We start from the raw sequence: 22,652 nt of genomic DNA, 5'->3' as shown, positions 1-22,652 counted from the left end.
CCCCAAGGGAAGTCAATGGGTAGAAAACCAAAAACAACCTCCACCCCGCCAGAAAAAAAATAAAAATCCAGGAGAAGCTGGTAAGTGCAAATGCCAAAAACCTCAGTCTGGTTTTTTTTCATACAGAATCTGCTTTCCTCTGCCTATGTTAAATTGTTCTTAAAATAATAACAGCATGGGCTTATGAAATCAAATTGCCTCTTTTGTAGACATATAATGGATTTCTAAGCTGGGCAATATCAGTGCTGTCTCTGAGGACAAATGAGAAGGACTTTCTGCCATCTATTAAACATGTCCCTACAAGCATATAATAATTGACAAGACTTTGTAGCTCATATGACTTCATCATTGAATTCTGTCTCGTATTTTTTTCTAAACAGATATAATATTGTGGTGTTTATGGCCCAGCAATTCTTGCAGGGTACTTAGAAAGCTCTGCCTTTATATCACAGTGCCAGTCACTGAGTCTCTTGGCTGTACATTTTGGATTTCTCCTGCTTACTTAGCCTCAACACAGTATGGTTGGATTGTGCAGATCCTGTTTAATATAGCTAAATAGACATCTCCTTTGCTGAATCATGATGATTTTCCCAATTCATTGGTACAAAACAGAATAGTCTGAGATGCCTTTCTCTCCCGTATGTGATCCTCATTTCTTTTTATTAATATTCCAGCACACAATAAATCCATCATGACTAATGACAGTGCAACTCCCTATTCTTACTCGTCTACATGGAGGTTAGAGAAATGAGTGAACCTGGCTAATGTCATTCCCTATTTAGCACCATTGCCTGGCTCTGAACAGTATGAGCAATAATCTGTCAGAGATGAAGGACTACCTCAGGGAGCCATGGAAACGAAGTGGAGCTTGTGGCAAGAGCTGCATATTTCATAAGGGGAGAAAATGTAACCTTCTAACCGAAAAGCAAGCATGGACTTCTGTGGGTCAGGACTAGTATTGCTCAGTGACATCAACTGTCCTTTTCTCAGTGCTATGGTTGCCTTCAAATTATCATGAAGATGCACATCATCTCCAAAAAATGGAATGGGTTTTACTACCCAGCCTGGGATCTGCTGCTTGCTTGACTGAGACAGCACTTTAAAGTTAATAGCTTGACTGAATGCTGTTTTGCAGATAAAAATAGGAGAGACAATGGTGAGGTGGGTGATGTAAAGGGAGGGAGCAGCACAGTTAGCTGAGGAGCTATTTATTTTTCCAGATGGTGTTTGTCATATGCTTTTGCATAATGAGCATATGTGTGGAGAGGATTAGCATTTGAGAGGGGAGAAAGTACAAGTTCTGTGTAAGACAAATAAACTTTGAGCTGGGAATCTAAATGGGCTGAGGGTCTCAACTGACTTTTTTTTTTTAAATCACACTTTCTTACCCTCCATTTAAGGCTGAGTAACATACCATCTGCTCCCTGCGTGGCATTGGAGCAAGAAAAATAAAAGGAAGGTTCATACATGTTGAGTGATCGGTTCTTACGAGTTTGCCTAGAAAAGGCATCTGCTTTGACAGGCTACTTTACTTGTGCTCTTCACTGCCACCCCTCCTGGTACAGGACCACAGGCTGTGGAGGTGCATACCCCATTCTGACTCTTCTTAGATCTGAAATCCAGGGAGATTCCATTTTGGTTAACATCTGAATCAAGGACCATGCATAGGGTCCAAGTCACTTTGCCTGGTTCTCTTAAAACTGTCCTGGGACTCCACTAAGTACCATGAAGCTACCTGTGTGAGGTACCTGAACTGGCATTAAACAGGGCACCTTGAGCCTTATAAAACCAGGGCTGTGCTTTTTATGGCACCATCACACCTCCCCAGGGTAGAGGTGGTGCCTAGCATTGGCCTGACCAACGTGTTTGTCTTAACTACAGTTTTCTTTCCCAATTGTCCATGAGATGATGTTTTTCATAGTGGCAGCAAAGAGCAGAGGGCCATTACCAGATCTTGTGCAAGACTCTGGGAGCACCTGTAGTTACAGAAATAATTTTTTACTTTGAAAAGTATCAGCTGCACCCCAGTAAAAGCATCAGATGGCCTGGAGCAGCAAGATGCTTTCAGGTAACAAGATGGCTCTGGGGCAAAATGTGCCACTAATCAGCTGTTTCTTGCCCAGGAGGACAAGCCAGGTGGCTGCCATTCAAAACCATGATGGCAAACACCTCCTGCATCTTCTCAGAGGCACAAACAAAAGGTGATATTATACCAGGTATTTGGGGGACACTCAGGGGAGGAGACCTGGGCCTGGGTGGCCTGCTGCTTTATTCCCTGGAGATGAGAGAACTGATTTATTAATGAACAGAACTCCTAGGTAATTTTATTTTACTTAAAATATATTCTAATTTTTAGAGGGGAGAGAAAAAAACACCAAATGTTTTAGTGAGAAACTGTTGTGGGTGACAACCTACTTCAACAAATGTTAATCAATGTACTTGTTACATGTAATGATACATAAATACAGACATATACAAACTAGGACATGCAGTATTATAGGCATTACTGGATTTCTCCCTCCTCCAGAAAACCCTAAGGAAAAAGGAAACTTGGCCAACTAAGCAAGAAGAGTTGTAGCCACAGCTTAAAGGGAAGTTTGGCTGTGGGAGAGCCCCAGGAGGGCCACTGGCTAAAGTTTGTTTAAAATGGCCTTCTTGTTGGGGAGGCACTCAGCTGGGCTGTATTTCCAATGGCTGGGGGAAAAGCTGCCATAAAATAAAAGTACAATTCATATTCAGTGGCAGTCTGCTACCTGCAAGGAAGAACTTGACAAAATGACTTTCTACAAGGTTGAAGTACCATCAATCTGAGACAGTCAGACCCCGACATAACCTGTGTTTTCTTTCAAAGGGAATGAAATTATTTAAAAAGTCATCCTTACCCTTGGAAGACATAAATGTCAACAAGCTGTTGTTGCAATACGTCACTGGCTAGTGAGGAGAATATGGATGTGAGGGTGTTGTAACCCATTTCCCTCTATGTTTGAACATTATGGGAAAGTACAAAAATCACTAGAGTAGAGCAAAGTGAAGTAATCTAAGTAACCTGTTGCTTAAAAGAAAAACCTTTTAAAGTGCTGTGTTCAAGCCATAAGGGGTCACTTGGATTTATTCAACCAGCACTAAAATGATTGCTTTTTCATGACAAATAAACACAGGGAAAAAAATGTAAAATTTTACTCTATAGAGTAAATAATGATTTATCTTTTCTTTATGATTACTCTGAGGTTAAAGGTGCATTTTGGACAGGATTATTAGTATTTCTAAATAATATATTTTTCAGCATTTTCAGGCTTAAAATCTATGTGTTATGTGTGAGCATAAAATACTTTCACCGTCTGTTATTTCAAGCTATCTCAAAACATTTTGGAAACATACTAAACCAGAGATAGAGTAATGATTTTTCTCCCTTCACCTCTGGAGGGGACTGAAGACAGTATCAGCTTAATAGAGCATGAAGTGCTAATGCCCGAACAACTTAAAAGCAGAAGTGAAGGATATTGCATTTGCTTGAAACTGCAGGAGACATTTAGGAACAATGTAGTTTTAAACTTGTTTCTGAATTTGTCACTAAGGGTATGATCATTACTGTCGGAAAAATTGTTTTTCAAAGGTATACATCTCACTGAAGGCTGATAGATGCCTTCCTCAATACTTTGAAGGGAGAAAATCTCCCTTGACCTACTAATTTAGACAAGATAAATGAGCTGGGAGCAGCACTGTAATCTGTCATAGTGATGGCATTTGGTTTTATGTAATTCAGTAGGTGTTTTCTGGGTGGCCTTTAGTTTCCACAAGCATTTCTCCACGGGATGTGTAAGAATGAATCACCCAGGACCTGTTCCATACAACTCCCAGGCAAGAAGTAAATTTCTAACTGAGGAAAAGACACCACAGACATAAGGTCTTGAGTGTGTAGAAGGACAAGTAGGAGATAAACAAAGATATTTTGGGGAAGGAGCAACCAGGGGAAAACATCAGGAGCAGAAGCTTTCTGTCTAAAGGTAAAACTGCCACATACATAAATTGTTCCTTGTGCTGCGTCAGCTTATACACATTTAGTGGAGTGGAAAGGAGAATACTCTGCTCCTGGATCTCCTTGCTCCTCCCAACTAAAGCCTCCTCTTGTACATGGATCCAATGCTTGCTGATGGCCTATTTCTGAACCACTAGCAAAAGAAACCTGACTTTCCTATGAGAGGAGAAGGGAGATGTGCCTCTTTCTGACCATTGCCTGAGTAATAAGTTAGAGGGAAGAGCTCAGCCTACTGTTAAGTTTATTTAATTTCCTGCAATACTTATGCTGTTTTTTACAGAGTGCCCTTCTAGGATTCTGTCAGATTTCATCTTGCTATGCTTATCTGCTCTGCCAAGACCTCCAGTCAAGAGAGATTAGACCTCAGATTTGTTACTGTATTTTCATTTTGCATCAAAGTATTCAAAATAATTGCTCAGTAGCTTATCGAGAATGTGGGAGTTTTCATCAGATTAACTGTAACATAAAGCACTAGTATTAGTTTATTTAATATTTAATGGTAATATTAAGATTAATAATGGCATTACTTTTTTATTACTTAAGTACAATAAAATCTCAATGTCCTTTTAATTTTCAAATTTTTCAAACAATGAACAATATATTAAAGCTTTGAACACTTTCACTAGTCTGAACAAAATACTCCCTGAAATGTCTAAGCAGCTGTTTTCTATCTTTCCAGAATTATTTCCCTAGGTAATCAAAGGGTTTTTGATTAAATAAAAAATATTGTGCTTTATCTTTTTTTCCCCCACCTTTTGTCCCTAATTATGTATTGCCAGAAGGTGGCAAACAGTTCTTACAGACGCTGCTAATAATGAAAATGGGACAAATTGTTCCCTGGGGAGTACCCACTAATGTTGGCAGTATTACACCAGGAATGCATTTGGCTCTTTCTCATTATAGCTTGACATGCCTGTGATGTTCCTGATTGCATGGTCTCCTGCAGCTCTTCTTTAACACTCTCTAAGGAGGGATATTTCAGAATCTTTAATCTTTCATCCTGGAGCTTCCACAACCCAGAAATACAGCACCCCTTGTCTCCTGAAATAAATGATTGCCTGAGGCTTTAATGGATAGAAAAGCTCTTGGTACCCCCTGTTCAGCTGGCAACCAGATCCAAGCATGACATCCCAAGCCACCCTTTGCCCCTGTCTCTCCCAGAAAGCAAGTGGCAATGGGGTCTGGCCTCAGATTACAGGCTCCTCATATTTCTGACTATAAACTTACACTTCTTGTATTTATTCAACAATGCTATGCAAATGTTTTCTCAGAAATTACACTTTACACTCCCTTTCTACTGATCTTATCCACGGTCAAACCCCTCAACAGCAAAAGTTCTGGAAATAAACATCAATGGGTTTAGGTGCTTTCTGCTGTGATATGAACCTTTGTTTGGTCAGTCACCATGGGCACATCCAGGTGGGACAGCCTGTTCATCAGTAGCATTGCCTTTGCACTATTTTTTAAAAAAAGCTATAGTGACATTGTGCTATGGGTGCCAAATTCCTGATTCTGTCTGCAAAAAAAGACATACATGTCATGTAAATTTTAAAAAATAAACCCAGGTGTTTGTAATTTATTTTGGCAAATGAACTAACTTTCCTACACATGCAGTTAAGTGATCCATTTACTAATGTGAAGTCCTGTTTGTGATAGAACCTACACTAATTTCTTGCTATCCTAATGTAACCACATTCATTATACTGCTTGCCTGTTTGTGCTCAGTAATGTCATGGTGACTCTGAAAGTTTGTAGTAGCTTGTAAGGGAAACTTTGTCTAAGGGTGATTTTTTTCTGCTTTCTATACTTTGGCTTTTTTGGCTCTGCTCATTTGTTTTTGCAAAGGTTGAGGATGTTTGCTCAGGGTAACTTGAGTGACTGTAAATACAGAGTAGATGAGGATAGTTTTACCTCTCCTGCAAACTTCAAACATTTAATTTAATGTGCAGGAAATTCAATCACTGATCTATTCCAACACCAGGAAGCACATCTCTACTCCCTGTTTTATTCATTCCCAGTTCTGTTTACAGTCAAATGCCCTACATTATTTCCTTTTACTAATCATTACTGATGAGCAATAATATAGTTTTTTTGGGTTCATTATATCCATCTTGCATTGTATTTTACCTAGATATTAAATGGAAGATGCCCCATACATTTTTACAGCAGAAATGATGCTCACGGAATGCTTGCAAGGGCCCTCTGGAAAAACTTCGAACTACCTCAGCTCAGGTAAAATTCACTTTCAATCATTTCTGTACTCTGCATGGAGGTCTGTTAGAATAAGTGCTTTCATCTTCAGAGATCTAATTTCAGAATTATTGTAACACACTTCAGAGAGAGCATATTGTTAGTTATTCTTGGAAGACCAAATCTGCAGAAGCTCAGGAGACTCTTTTGCTTGGTTTTGGAACTAAGGAAACAGAGAGAAAGGGAAAATTTAACCTTAGTGTAGAGAAGGCAGAACTGCATACTGGGAGGGAAAAAAACCCACAACAAACCACCTTTTAGAAACATGCTGAATGGTTCCTTGAAACAAGAAAGTCCCACACATTGATTTATGTAAGCTTTAATCTATAGAAAGCACTATGGATGGAAGCACTTTTCAATTTTTTATGTAATGTATGCTTTAAAGATGGCTAACAAAGAAACATGGGAAGTGACTGCTCTGACTTGGAGAGTTCCAGTTATTCTTCTTCACTGTTTCTGGTCCTACACTATACCCAGTGCATCCTCAGTTAGTCCCTTCCCCTGAGTTATTTGTTTAATTGTAATACTACTCCACTAGTATTTAACTGTCCTAATCACTTGAGATAATAATTTAGTTGCCTTACAGAGCCACAGAGAGAGAGAGAGCTGTTTCAGAAGACCTCTGGAAATAGGTGTTTGCTCTTCTGTTGAACACGTACCCAGCCAGTGTTGGGGAGCTCCTTCTGGTAGGTCCTTTCAAAGGCTGTGGATCAAAGCTGAGTGAATGGATGTGGAGATCTACAGCTATTGCTCAACACTGGGCTCTTTTCAGCATGTATGGGTCACTGCAAGTAAGTGGCCTGAGACCTTTTATCTCTCTAATTAATTCAGAAACACAGAAACACTCAGGATTTCTGCCCTGGAGAGGACGTGGACTGCACTGTCTCCACAAGTTGGATGCTCTTAGGGTGCTACCTGGTTATTCTGCTGTTGTTCACCTCTTAAATATAAATCACATCCATAAGCAACTCAGTGTGATTTAGTAATAATGTTTAAGGACTGCATTATTTGACACTCTACAACATCAGTTACACCTTAAAAAAGGATTAACATGATTTTAACATTGCCCTTAGAATAGCAAGAGTAACCAAAGGTAATTTTTCTATCCAGGAAAAAAAACCAAACAAACTACCTAAAGTTCAGATTGGGAGAGAGAAAAATAATCAAGAGCCACACTTACAAACAGGTTATATTGCAGACCTGAAGCAGATAAATTAATTTAGTATATCAATTTACTAATTTACTGTAGTAATCTTCAGGCTCTTATTATTCAGGCCAGATGATTTTGAATATACAGTTTAACTCTCATTCCAAGACCTATTTTACCCTGTTTAATAGATATGTATCTAATAAACAGTCCTGTCCATTAAATATTTAAACCAATGATCATGATCACTGATCTGAGCAAACTTGAAAAGTTTGTTAATTCTTTTAATCAAGTGAATGTATCTGCATAAATGTTGCAGGATTGCTCACTCATATTGTGAAGAGACGAAAAGTTGCAGCCTGGGCAGTGCTTTTATCCTTCACAGCAAGCTCCTCAATGCTGCATCCATGGACAGCATAAGTGTGAGTCTTGAGTGATGTTGCTCTGTGTGTTATTATTCACTAGGTCCTTCAGCACTACAGATGGTTTGGTACCACTTTTTTAAGTTCTAAGCATCTCAACCGTGTATCAAATCAGAGCTACTCAGGCAAAAAACTCCCATCCCTTCATCAAAGAAGGTATTATTTTTTCTGTGTGGTCCAGCAGTAGAGTAGAAGCTGTGGAAACCTCAGCAGTTCTTTTCCAGAACCATGTTGGAGCTGGAAAATCTATATTGGAAGCTACTGTATAATTTAAAAAGATAATGACTTTAAAATTAGTTTTTATTAATAGAATTAAGACATACTAAGTCATTAAAGGTATTCATAAATATGTTAATAGAATGTGTGGTATTAATGAAAAACATTCTGCAGAGACTGAATAATTTATGAGTTGGCCATTACACATCTAATTAAACTTAAATATTAAAATTATTAATTACCACAGCTAAAATGGGTGTTAACAGTAGGCATCACATCCTGTCTAGTCAATAAATAGCTGCCATTATTAAAGACATGTAGATAATACATGAAATGTATTTAATAAGTGAGGAATCCAGAGTATTTTGACTGTATGAAATGCCCCTAGGAAGTTGTTTCTGGTAGGCCCTGAGTGTTGGTAGTTCTCACTTAAGATCTCAGCAGGATCTTAAGCAAAGCAAATAACTTGGCTTGAATGCATTCTTGTTTGCAAAGCTCACAAGTAAGTTTTGCGATCCTACTTAGGGCAGAAACTGCAGAATTAGTTTAGTCTCTCTTCAGACTTTTTTCAGACTCGATACCGCTGAGCACTGAAGGGGCAGAGCTGCCCATGCTTGCTGTTGGGGCTCTTGTGGTACCTGATACCTTCTGGATGCTGAGACAATTATCTCAGAAAACTGTATAATGAAATGGAAGTGCATGAATAAATGAATGTCACATTGTAATATTCAGCTCTTAATCAGTAAACACAAACTACATGTTAAAAACGCCAGATGTTTAAATGTTTACAATTCTGGGTTGCAGATGTCTTGCTGTAGCTCAACAAATGACAGCATTCTCTATTGTCATGTTCATTAAGCATCAGTTGAAGAGTGACAGTTACCTCATATCAAAGTGAAGAAGAATGTACTTCATTTTCTGAGGGTTTTTTTCCCCAAGCTAAGAGTAACAAGCTGTAAGAAATCCATCAGAGGCCACGAGCTTTGCTATGTTCTCCCTGCAGTCTGGGCAGAAAGCACCAGCCAGGAGCTGCAACACAGGCTGGTGGAGTAAGAAGGACAGAGGCAGGACCAGCTGCAAAGCTTGATTCTCTCTAATGACTGGAATAACATTTTCTTCTATTGCTCTCTTATGTGACCCTTCAGGTTCATCAAATTTCAGATGCCAACAATGACTAGTGTCATAAGAGGCCCTGTTAGTTTAATTTAGTCCTGGGTATCACAGCACCAGGCTGCTGGCAAAGCTTTTCTGATAGAGCTCGATTACTTTTGTAGTTTCTTTTATTTCCATGAACATCATGGGATTTTATGGGATGCTACACTGCAACTTAGGGACATAGGATTACAACTGGCCTTAATCCTATGGTAAACTGCAGACACAGCATTACAGAATTCCTGTTTTTCTGATTCTTCTGGATTAAATGAAGAAAGGAAAAAACTGATGCCTTGGAGACAGTGATGCCTGAATTCTTTCAGTCCCTGTATTATGGGACTTCTGCCTTCTTGGCAAACTTCTTGGCAGTTTATGTGAACAAAACCAGGGATAATGTTTATTAATATGTTTTATTCACTGTAGTTTATGTGTAATTATCTACACTTTACACCATATTAGTAATCCTACTCTAGAATATTACATTATAATAATTAAGCATAGTAATAAAGAGAACTTGCTCAACAGCCTTATTATTAAATCTTTGCTCAGATGAGGGGGACACTGATTATTTTAGTGTGGATTATAATATATGTGGATTAGTGAGGTTCTGCTTTAATAATAATGAGTAGCTGGCTGGGAAGTTTAATCTTTAACGTGTTTTTCAAGCATTAAATAACTAAACCCCTTAACACTTCCATGAGACAGGTAAGACGATATTACTATTCCTGTTATACAGATGGGGAAAGCAAGAGTTAGAGGTATTCAACTGGAATGGCCAAAGCCACTGGGAGCGAAATTGCCAAAGCCAGGTTTAGGACTATGAAAAGGACATAGTATTTTTGCATTTAAAAAGTAAGGAAAAGATACTGCTTCCCTGCAAGCTCAAAAACATTGCCACAAAACTGGAAATATGTCCCTCCTTCTTTCAAAACTGTTTTTTATTTCTATATCAAGAGATACCTATGTAAAAGCTCTACCTAACTTCTAAAATAGAAATATGCTGTAAGACAGAAATAACTGTACACTCCCACATATACATACACTGTTATTTAACGGAAGGATGTTCTACTTTCCTGCCAACTGCTACACATTTATTAAATACTAAAGACATGCTTGGAAAGCAAATTTTTAATATTCAATTTTGTCCTTGAATAGTTTTACCCATAGCAATAAACCAACTAGAACCTTTGGGAGCCCATATTCAAATTGCCTGATGGTTTTAGACCAATTTTATTAATCAGTATATTGATTTGTTTAGTTAGGTTTTTTTGGTTTTTTTTTTTTTACACACCACAGGTTTCTGAAATTAAGTTGGTACTGCTAAAAATAAGAAGGTGGTATTGGAAATGCAGCAGGAATATGAATGAATGTTTGCAGTTCCACCAAGGTGGTCACAGAAGGAAAGGGCACTTTTCCAAAATGACTATTGATTTTTGCACTCACATCAGATGAATGATATATGGGATAGTTCAAGTTTCAAATAACACTCAACATCAGCTCCACAGCTTTATAAAATGAGCATTATAACCAGGATGAATTGGGTTATCTGTTCAGAACTCTAAACAGGGAGGAGTATCTGGCTTGAATGTGCAATCCAAGATGGATGTGCAATCCATTTATTAGACAACCATAAAAGATTCAGACATCCTAACAGAGTTAAAAAATTGGAAAAAAAGCCAGTTTGCAGCTCACTGGAGATTTCTGAAGGATTTAACTGTATTCAAGCAAGAAAAACACAGTATAAGTAACAAATTTTTCATCTATTTTGCCAAAGATAAATAGAGTGGTCACTATTAAGGGTTACCAAATGCAGAAGGCAAGAAAGCACAGACACATGTCACTTGATCTGGATGTACTTTCTAAACAACTCTCTAACACCTGCATCTCTCCTGTGCTATATCTAATTTTGAGTGAGTCTGCTGATCATCTTCCATAAGTGATTGTTTACACAAAGTGGAACAGTTCCTGTGGGAAATGTGGACATAACAGTCTGCACTATGATCTTATGGTAGAGGCCTCTCCCAAGGCATTCTAGAATGGTCAATATATCTGTTCTACACCAGGGGAATTGGCTTACAGCCTTGCTCACTGCTCTAATAAATGGTAGCACGGCCATAATTTTGATTGGCAAAAGCCCTGTTGCAAACTCTTTTAAAACACTTGAAATGGTAACACTTTATAACACACGGATTTTCAGTTGACTGGATATTAATTTTTTTATCCATTGAGTATTTCAGTTTTGCTGTTGACCCAGACTAAACCGATTTTGATTTTCTGGATATTTTTTACTGGTAAAAAATCCTCTGTATTAACACTTCATGCCAAATAAATAATCAGAACCATTCATGGCTAAATGACTGTGCAAAACTAACTTTGGCTGTATTTATAGATTTGTGTTTCTACTTATGTCAGGAAAAAGGACTTGTTTCCTGTCCATTATGCTATAGGGGGAAAAATAAAGATAATGTATAGAAAGTTGTGCTTATAAATATCTAACACTTGTGGTGGAACTGCATTTCTCTTAACTTTGTACGCTTGGCAACTGGGACTTCTAAAATGGCCCTAATGTTGGCCTGGAGTTTAAACCTTGTTCTCTCTCTAAACTACTTATAGGAGAGAACAAGGCAGAAAAAAGGTGAGAATGACTGCAGGGGATTGTGCAATTTAGTTTTCTGTACAATACTGGAACTTCTTGGTTACTAGGAGGTCTCTGATGGTGACATACATGCTTGAACTACACAGGCACCATTTCAAATGGCCTCTAGACGTGTCATCTCTGCACTAGCAAAGTATAGGGACATGTCTGTGCTGAAAGAATTCTTATTTATAGATACAAATATGAAATAAACTGCAACTGGAAATACATGAAAGCAATCAATTAGGTTACCTGGATGCACAAGACTGATTGCTTAAGCACAGCTTAGCAGCTGGGTGCTGGGGGCAGGAATTCTGTGTGCATCACACTGGAGGATCTGTAATATTACTCCCTTTCTATTTCCAATCTCTCTACTTCAACAGTGTGAGACTGGCCTTACAATTTTAGCAAATATATGTCATTTTGCAAAGTCAATAGTAGACTGAATGCATCAGCACACTTCTGTGTTTTCTGGGATGTGGAAAAATAATATTTCTTTTCCTTTGCTTTCCAGGTATCATTTCTAGGCCATGACTCTGTATTACAGATTATGTGTATTTGAACAATCTGTGCAGCTGGGTCTGATTTATGAAGAAAATAGCTTGAATTCAAGCACAAAGTACTATGTATAAAGCCACTGGGTTTAAAAAAAGGAGTATTGCCTTATAGCATGTTCCACAAAATCTTCAATTTTACATTAGTTATTTCTTCAAGAGGCTGCATATAAATATTGTCTGAGATCAGCTTCTAACTTCAGCCTTCACATTACCGATATTTTTGTAAGCCAAGTACCATAAGGAAGGGGAAAATTATGGTTTTGGTTCCCAAAAGTTTAAGATTTTCAGAGGTGAAATTTTTGTCTTGAGAAAAAGTGAATACACAGCAGAACTGGGGCTGTGTTTCCTGCACTAGCAGCATCATAATGTATATAACCAGTTATCTAGGACTAGTTAGCTAGACATTGCAAAATGCACAGCTGCTTGGATATCTATGCTTAGATGCTGTCAAATATTGTAGAAACTAGTAAGTGAGCTAGAGCGTAAGAAAAAGCTGGAAACAACTCTATTAACAGTTGTGAGAAACAAAAGCATATTAGAGAAAGATAATATACATGCAAAGTTTACAAACCGTGTCTTTAGGGTGGCCCAATAAGTAGAAATATGGGGACCCATGCTTGTCACTTTTCATGCACATGGAGAGACTGGAAGGTACCATTCCTAAAGGAAGGGGAGGAACAGCCTAGGACCAATCATTAGAATTAACAGAACCAGTGACATACAGATATTGTACTATTGTTAGAGCAGAGAATTCTTAGTAAGTTTAGAATAACAGATTAAAGAGCTTATATGTAACAGGAAAGAAGTATTTCTGTAAAGCCAAGAGAAACAAGCATGCTGTCAGTCTCAATATTAGTGGATGACTGAAACTACTGTGCATATATATCCAGGATGCAGACTCACCTGGACTACATTTGTGGAGTACATCTTGAGGTGCTTTGTGAGGGAGTCATAACAAATCAAAAGCAGAGAGTTTAATGCATTTCAGAATTGTGCCCATATATTAGTATGAAAAATCCTTGTATTGGTATCAGCTCTGACATTTTTTGGTTTTGTTGGTGGGGTAGTGCTAACATGTGAGTAGAAAGGTTCTTCAAGGCTCTTCAAGAATTACTTACTGCTAAATTACTTACAGCTTTTACCTGATAACCAGCAATGATTTTGAGTATTCTGAAACTTTACATTTTACACAGAGAACTCTTCCTTCCTTAAACAGCCAAAACTGAACTCTAGTTCTGTAAAATCACCTGAATATTGGGAAGTCATGGGGTGAGTTTTGTGCCATGTGAAGAAACACAGATTCCAAAAATGATCAATACAACTCCAGGACATCTTTTAATGAAGCCAGCCAAACAAGGAGAAAGAAAAGGGAAAGAGCCAATGTTTTGTAAACCCATCAAATACCAACCAGCCCTAGACACAGATTCCTTGTTCATCAGAACTGATTGATTGTGGTTCTTGGGGCTCTGTTTTAGTCTCATATCATGACTCAGTATGCTGGGGGCCAGATCCAGATTTCCAAGACAGGGCAATAGAAAGGTTTTATATCATCTCTGTGAGAATGGGCTGGGTGTCTAAAATTCACAAGTTTTGCAGGAGCAGCAAAGCAACTTTAAGTGAAAAACTACCAAACCTGATATGAAGCATGCTGGAAAAGTGGGAGGGGAAATGAATTTGCTTTCTTCTAGATGTTCCTCACAGGTGAAATTCAGTGTTTCTGCTCCCTCTGCAGTGCCAGACAAAAGGCATCTGTGAAAGAAGGTTGTGCCTTGATGAAGGGAGGTAGTCTACCGGTTGCCTAAACCTTCACCTTTTTGCCCTGTTTGCAATTATTTCTTTATATTATAGAATACATATTTGGTTAGAAGACTCATGATGCTGCTAGGAATTTATTTTTAATGCAGCTTTGTAATGAAAGTTCCAGTCAGGAAATTCTAGGAGCAGTAAGCCAGAGGAGGTAAGCTGCAGGGACTGATGAAACTGAGACTGAACGTCCCAGGATTTTCTAGGAACATTATTCCATAGGTATTTAGAGAGAACAGTGAATATTCTCAGAGGAAACTGTAGCTTCCTGGGGCTGCTCCAGCATTAGAATTAACATGCCTCTTGTAGAGCTCATTGTTGGATGGAGAGGCTATGACTTGTTAGTTTTATTTCCTCTTTATTACTATTTTAGGATTTTGTGAACTGTTTTCTGACGCTTTGCTTTTAGGGATGCTTCCTCATCCCAATGTTTGGCTGCACAATGCCTGTGCCCATCTCATCATGTTTATACAGCTATGGCTAAAGCCTGAAAAACATGAGTATCTGTAATTAGGCTCCCACAGTGCCAGCAGACAGATTTTTAGAAGTACTGCACCCCCAGTAGCTGCTGCTGAAGTTAATAACCTCATAGACAGATGCACACACAGGGAACTAGGGAGCCATTGCAAGAAAAATCTTGGTCTATTCTTTCATTCAAATTAGATTTAATGTTATTCTGGGAAGTGCTCAGTGCTACAGTGATGACTGTGACTTTTGTGTCCTGTGGCATCTATGAGACCTCACACCTCCTCCAGATTGACTCCCTGGGCACAAAGTACAATTTTGAAACCAGGATTCCCAGCAGTACTTCTGGTTGTTCTTGTACGCTAATATGATTTCTTACTATAACCAGGTTCTTTGGAGAACATGGCTGGGAGACTATTTCCTAAGAAACATGATGCTGATGTTCTTTGGGTTTGCATGAGCAATGATAATTCAGCTAAGCAGAAGCACAGCTCCTCTGGCTATTCCTATCCTCAGCAAACATGTTCTGCGATGCTGGGTGATAAAACATCTGTTTTCTAAGCTTCTTTTGCTGCACCCTGCTGTGAAATCAGCTGTCATTTTGGAGCATTAATCATGTCCATGCTTCTTCTCATATATTCTGATGTTTCCATGCATACTACATGGGATTTTCCCATGCTGAAAAGCTCTGGGATATTTGGCATTTGTTTTCAACTAAAATCAGCAGCTAGAGTGGAGGTAAGTGATGCATTTGCAAGCCACTTAATTTCTTCCCCTACATTTGAATAGTGTATCAGCTAAGGCAGAATCTTCTGAGATGTAGGAACAGATTTCCAGGCAGAATAAACTGACATAATTCATTCAGGAGATTTATATACACCCAGGATCTTGTTATTTGTTTTTTCACTGAGTGCTTCCTTCTTTTTGACATGTGTTTTTTTCTTTCAAAAATCACTTTTTTAGAATTTATGATTTTTTCCTAAAGATTGCTTTTTCTAATGTTTATCCCATCATCATTCAAAGACTGATATTTTGTGCACATAAAAATACACTGCTATATTTTGTACTAACAGAAATACATCTTTGGAATTTAAAAAGTATTGGTTATACTGCACAAGGCTCACCAAAAAGTTGAAGACTGAGAAACAATAATGTTATGAGTTCTGGTTGGTTGATTTAGGTTGTTCTAGGTAAGCTTTCTTCTTTCCAATGGTGTGAGTCTGAATGCCACTGCTGTTGGACAGGTCTTTAAACACAGCATTACTACAGCTGACTTGAGAAGTCCCTGACCATATCACTTTTCAGAGACTTTTCAGAGAACATCCAGGAGAAGACCTTGGTACACTTGCTCTAGATAGAGCTCAGTCCCTCAGTCTTGCCTTTTTATACCCAAGGAAGTTGTATTTCCTACTGACAGTCTCCAGAGTTGGACCCTGATTAGACATATTTCTGACATATGCTTGTTGGGAAAAAAAAAAAAAAAAAGCATGCTGATTATTTCAGCAGAAAAAGATCAAAAAAATTTGTCTTTTTACATCTCAGCAGTGCAATTGTGGTGGCAACAAGAGGGAACTACAAATTTTGTCTACTATCATCCAGACCACTTTGTCCTTGAGTTTACTGTCACAATCTTCTCTGTGTTCAGTTTCCTATGACTTGGGCAGGACTGTCTTTTGTGAGGGTGTCTGTCATTAATACTCTGACAGACATTCTTTGCATCACCATGACTTACCCCTGAGATTCTGGCCTCCAGAAATGCCCTCCGGTTTTAATAATTTCTGTTTGTTTAGTTGTGTTTTAAACTTCCTAAGCACGCTGCTTCTCTTGACTTTTATGTGCACCTTTTTTGTTCTTTGTGTATTTCTCATTGCTTTGGGAATCAATCTGGGGAGCATTTTAATATCTCAGTTAATTTTAGCAGGCATCTTCTTTGCTTCCATCCTGCCTGCAGCCTGGCTGCAGCATTTACATTTCTCTGCCTGTGTAATGCAGGGAACTGCAGACCTGCAGATGTCATCCTTTGCTGCAATGCTTTTTGTAGGTCATGTGTACATCACAAGGTAATTCTTGAACACTTTTACTGCTTTCTCAGTATGGCTTTCAAGAATTTAGCTCTTCTGTAAGGAGCTGTAAGATGGAGATACAGCTAGGAAAACTGTGTGATTAAACAGCACTTTGTAGAAATCTTTATATCATAGTAAGGTGAAGTTTTACACAAGTAATACTAAGTATTCCAAATGCCTCTTCCAATGGTGAACATGGCTTTTAACAGTCCTGTGAAGTCATCTTGTTTCTTTCTGTTAACACTTTAAACTGTGCCTGGATTTGTAGTGGTTTATCTGTATTTCCTACTCATGTTCTTCTGGGGAAGATAAGGCTTGTGCACATTAGCAACTTTCAGGGATTTTTTTTCCCCTAAGACTATGCTGTTTGCACTGAACTTTTAAAACATCTGTTTACATTTTCTTATGATTCTGGATTAAGGTATTGATTTATAGGATTACATAAACATAGAAATTTATTTTGGTTTTTCAGTAAATCTAGGTTTAAGGGCCATCCAGACTGGGATCTTAAGAAAGTCATATTTGAAATGGGTCTGAACTGTAATCAATTCTTTGCTCACAGCAGCCTCCTGGGGCCTCCCTTTGATTTAATTTTCTGAGGAACCAGAGAACTGACAGTATATGGTTCTACTATTTGACAAGGATTACTACTTCCAGTTCTGTAAGTTTTCTTTGTCCTTTTGTTAAAATAGATGCACTTCTCCCTGTAAAGGAGATTTGAAGGTGATCTGAATCTCTGTTGCAGGTCTCACTATATACACTGGTTAAAATTGATATTAAATGTCTTAGAACCAATTTATCATAATTCCTGAAAGTAATTTTGGCTTTGTTGCTACTCACTGAAAGTATAACTCACTAACTTTATCATCAGATGAGCAGGCTGTGGCCCATCGTTGCTGTCCTTATTCAGAAGCTCTTGAAAGCTGGAAAAAGGCAGCAATCAATGAGCTGTCCTGAGCATTGCTTTAGCCGTGAGTTGGCTCTGGTTTAGAGAAAAAAATAGTGCACTTAGCATGTATACTGACAGCTGTCAAAGTGCTGACTTTCAGTGGAGCTAACTTTAGTGTCTCCAGCAGAATGAATTTATGTTGGTAACAAAGACTGACCTGAACCTACACATAGGCCTAAGTAGTACTTTGAATTTTAATATGCTACTGCAATTTCTGATTCTAATAGCAAATGATGATGGCACTTCAAAAGTAAGAAAAGCTTAATAGTGGTGGACCTCCCACGATAAGAAAGTCAAGGAATTTTCATTAAAAACCACTTTTCTTGTGAGATTTCAGGTCCAGCTGTGCACATCATAGAATTTATGTAAATATATGACATAATCACACAGTTCTTCAGAGAAAGCCCTGAATTCAATTTAAAAAGAGAGGCCTTTTGTCTTTAAATTACCTTTGGATAATTTATTTTTGCTTCCTGTCACTTCAGTAGTGAAACAAATTTTCTAAATTGTTTAAATGACTCACTCTTTTTGAACTACTCAGAAAAGTCCCAGAAGTCCCTCTGAAACAAAACTTGAGAAGAATGGATCTTGCTTTCTCACTTCAATGAGCAAAGTTTCCTTTTTTATTCAGAGTTACTTTCCACTTGATCCTCAGTGTCTATTGTCAGAGTTTGGGTGAGGTAGTCAAAGAAAGAAGCACATTCTTGTTAAGGCTTTGAGTTGAAACCCAAATGCCTGAATTGCATGGCAACAAGATCACCTGCTGTGATTCAAAATGTGCAGAGAAGTACCAATAGAGACAAAAAGAGGACAATTTATGGGCAAACCAGCAACTCCCAGCACACTCAGAGATGTCCCCTAAAGAGTTCAAAGTGCTGCCTCCAATGCACACCTGATAAGTCATTGCCTGTGTCAGCAGGGCAGCAAACAACAGTGATGTACACACATACATGGTCTGGAGCCAAGGAAGCACTTAAACATAGGAATAATCTGCCTCTACACAGGTAAACTCTTAAGACCATACTTAATGTGCCCCAGGACATTAGAATATATAAATATCTGCAATTGCTACTTAATTCAAAAGCAACTTAATTAATTTATATACGTTCATGCAATGAAAAGGAAAAAATGAAAACCCACCATATTCTGGGACCTGGCCTGTTCCACGTTTCAACAACAGTCGCACTCTTCTGCCACCAGACTTGATTAGCTCTATTGCTCTGGCATGTGTCATGTCCCTTGTGCTTTCTCCATTGATTTCAATTATTTGATCTCCTACCTGTCAGGTAAGAAGAATATTGAGTCAGGCAGAGCTGCAGTAAAATGATTGTTTCAGAAAGAGACATATTCAATGGATCACAGGTTACTTGAATGACAGACAGACACATCAAAGTAAATTTGTTCCTGTCTGTCTGAGGGATATTTCTGGCAGATTAAACAACCTCCAAAGTGGATTCTGAATGTGGTATATCAAATGCTGTTCATCTTATGCTGAAATCAGTGTAATGTATTTGTAACTTGCCTCATGACTTCTACCTGTAAGAGGTGGTTTGGTTTTTTTTTGTTGAATTGCTTGATGCATTGGAATCACAGGAACTATAATCTATGCAGCACTTTAATTTGTAGTTTTGTGACTGCCCTAGAAGACCTTTGCTGCATTTAGCTTGCTGTTTCATAAATAAAAGAGAGTTTTGAAGCACAAATACATAGAAGCATCATTTGAATGTACAAATCTTGCTAGCAAAGCTTCATACCAAACTATCATCTGTTATGAAACAAAGTTAGTGAAGAAAGAAAATGTAGTGGCTATGGCACAGGTCACACAGATTTGCTGAAGTCCTTACAAGAGTATGCTTTGAACTATTGAAACAGGAGATTTTTGCTTGGAGTAAGCACAGCCCCTGGCTGAGCTGTCTAGTAAGAGTGCCAGACTCCAGGGCTTTGAATCCAGATTTCTGCAAATTATCTCCTGGCTCGCTTTCCACATACAAAATGGGGCACTGATGTCTGTGTCTCCCATCCACCCCGACCTCCCTCCTGGCTTTTCCTCCCACTGGGATGTTTTGGCTCTGCTCTTGTCTCCATGGGAAGAGCTGGCTTGGAATGCTGAAACCTCTCCATGAGCTGGGGAGCGACTGCCATGCGCTGGGCTGGGCTGGGCTGGCGGGGTGGGCAGAGGGGCTGCAAAGCTCCTTTTCTGCTGCGATACCACAGCCCCCCACTCACCTTGTCCATCAAACTGGCTGAGAAGCAATGGGTGAGCTGCGTATTAGCAGCACCATGGCCTTTGCACCATGGGCTTTGGAGTTGATGTCTGCAGATGCATTGCAGGGACCTCCCAGCCTCATTGGAGGAGCGCAGGAGCTGCTCTCCTGGCTCTGGTAGAGGTGGGGGTCCAGGTGATGGGCAGGCGGGGGGGGTGCATGAGGATCTCAGATGAGTGGGTTCAGCAAACTCATTTATCAGCACCTGGGGAGTGCATCTGCTTGGCAGGATCAGACCTTCCTCAGCCTGCATCCACGGTTACCTCACTGTGCACATCCACTGAACTCAAATGTTGAAAATAATAACACTGCATAGACCCTGCAGAGGGTTTTAGGGAGACTATACAGATTTGAAGATGATAGGCACTTCCTTTTCCTCCTACAAGCCTGTCTTGAGAAAACCAGCTCTTTGCTGCCCTTGGACATTGAAATGTTTTCTGGTTTGTACAGTTTTTTTGCTACTATTGTATATTTATTTTTTCTACTATTGTTATTTCTGTCAACTAAAATCCTTGAGATGCTTTTTCTTTTTTTTTTTTCCTTCCTGAGTTTTAAATATAGTATTTACCAAATAAATATGTATAATATGACATGTCAACAAGACTTCTAGCATCAAAGAGAACTGGAAGGGATGTCAAGAAGTTATCTAGTCCCTACTTTTTTTCAGAAGCAGAAAGAATGCTGCTAAAACCACCATGGCAGTGTTTCTCAATAGGAATAAATACTTTGTCAACAGGAATTGCAGACCATTTTAAGAACCCTCCCAGGATCCTGGATGCAGTCCATGTCAGTACTTAATGAAAAAAAACCTTGATCCAAGTAAAATCTCTCAGCCTGGCTATTACTGCTGCAGACTGAGCATCAGAGGAAAACAAATTCAGGATTATTTTTTGCAAAAGGTCTTAATTTTGCAGTGCAAACTTCTTCCTTAGTGGATTTTCTCTTAGGAGAAATGCATTTGTTTGTAACATGCAGTACATGTTTTTAGAGAACATTTCTGATGACCTCCAGACCACAGTGACAGCACATGTGCCCTCTGGATCTCTGGATCATGAGGAGATCTCCCTTAGGTTTGGCCATGCAGGGCTGTTTGGGACACTGATTTTTGGAGTGGTTGGTAGGATGTAGTTGCTGCAGATAGAGCAGAAATGGAAAACCTCTCTTACAACTTTTGTAAGATAGACAGAAGATGGATTTGTAGCATCCCCACAAGGATACTAATACAGACAGAAAGGCCAAATACAGACAAAATTCAATCAGTTTGAGAAAACCTGTTTCTAAATGTCATGAAACAATTACACCCCAGTAGAAATGCTATAAAAGTAACCTCAGATTTTCAAAAACTTAAAGACAGCTCTTTTTTGTGTCATGTTACCTGGTTAGACCATGTTTTCCAGCAGGTATTTAAATTGATCTTGTTAGCATGCTCTGAGAGAAGAAATGTCAGATTAGATCAAATGAAGGAAGTGGTTTTAGCACTTCTTGATAAATAGCCTTTAAAATGAGTACTGATGAAAGCTGTGTAGGGAATGTACAGTCCTTCAAATAAATTCTCTGCACTCCAGAGCAGAGACGGAGAGAGATTTTAATAAAGTTTAATATGTAAAAAGGTTAAGTTAATGTCACATTTTTCCCTTGCTGTTTCCCTTTCTTCTGTTCTCGTTGGTCAACAGGCAGGAGCCATCTTGTATTAATGTAACCTTTCCTGTATTTCAGTGGATTAAAGTATTTTTTTTCTCTATGGGCATCAGGTAGCTCATTTCATAGTTCTCTCTTTTATTAGAAAATCTAGGATATTAGATTAGATAAATCTAGATTTAAAAAAATCTAAAATAACCTAGGAAAGCTTAAAAAAGGCTGACACCTTGGTTATGTGACTGAAGGAGGGCAGAAAAACAGTGCTCTGAAATTTACATCAGAAAGTGTGAGACCAGAGGTAAAATGAATAGCTGTAAGAAGCAGCAGGTTAATTGTGTTCCATGCATTTGTGTCTGTGGCTGACTGATATATGACTGAATTATACTTCCTTTGAAGCACAAGCCCATCTCTGATTAAATAAGAAACACAACAAGGAAGAGAAATGTTGCCAGCACTCTTAGACTGAAAAAATCTGATTTACACTCATATCTGGGGAATTCATGCAAAAGAGAAAAATTTGAGGAGTGGTTTCCCATTTGTCTAATATGGTACAAATTTCTATGTTTATTTTTTATGGAGCTGAACATTTATAACCTCATCTTCCTTCCCCTTGCTGATGTAGATTCTCTTATGTCTGATATGGGAGTATACCATGCTGTATCCTTTCTCTCTGTTCAGGCATTCAAATGTGCTTGCTCTCTTGTCTTTTCTATTGTGGAATAGGGGTTTTGATATTCTGGGGCTATTTCTCTCTTTTTTAAATGCAGTGATTCTTTAAGAGGAGCTTACATATATCCAGGTTGAGGCCAGAGGTAATGGTAAGCATAGAAACAGGACTGAAAAGAACCCAGTGCCTCTTATATGGGATCCTCATTACTCTCTTTTTAGGATCAAAAGTTGATTCCTGCATTTTTATACCACCAGGACATTTCTCTACACGTCTCTTCTGGATCTTTCAAAGCCTGTCCACAGTCTCCAAACTGGAGATATTACTAAGGTGGGCAGCACGTAGAACAGATCAAAATTATAACATTGTTCCCATGTGGCAGAAATGC

General features: G+C 38.7%; 1 protein-coding gene across 1 annotated transcript in view; it reads right to left on the bottom strand.

Annotated features, from left to right (window-relative positions):
- MAGI2 (membrane associated guanylate kinase, WW and PDZ domain containing 2) overlaps positions 1–22,652 on the bottom strand; it is a 694,450-nt gene that overhangs the window by 938 nt on the left and 670,860 nt on the right. The window contains exon 21 of the mRNA XM_008493015.2: positions 18,836–18,974. Within this exon, the coding sequence (XP_008491237.2) occupies positions 18,836–18,974 (139 nt within the window). The remainder of the gene's footprint in view (positions 1–18,835; positions 18,975–22,652) is intronic.

This window comes from Calypte anna, chromosome 1 (assembly GCF_003957555.1).
Source record: "Calypte anna isolate BGI_N300 chromosome 1, bCalAnn1_v1.p, whole genome shotgun sequence".
Classification (NCBI taxonomy): Eukaryota; Metazoa; Chordata; class Aves; order Apodiformes; family Trochilidae; genus Calypte; species Calypte anna.
This window is presented reverse-complemented; position numbering and strand designations above follow the sequence as displayed.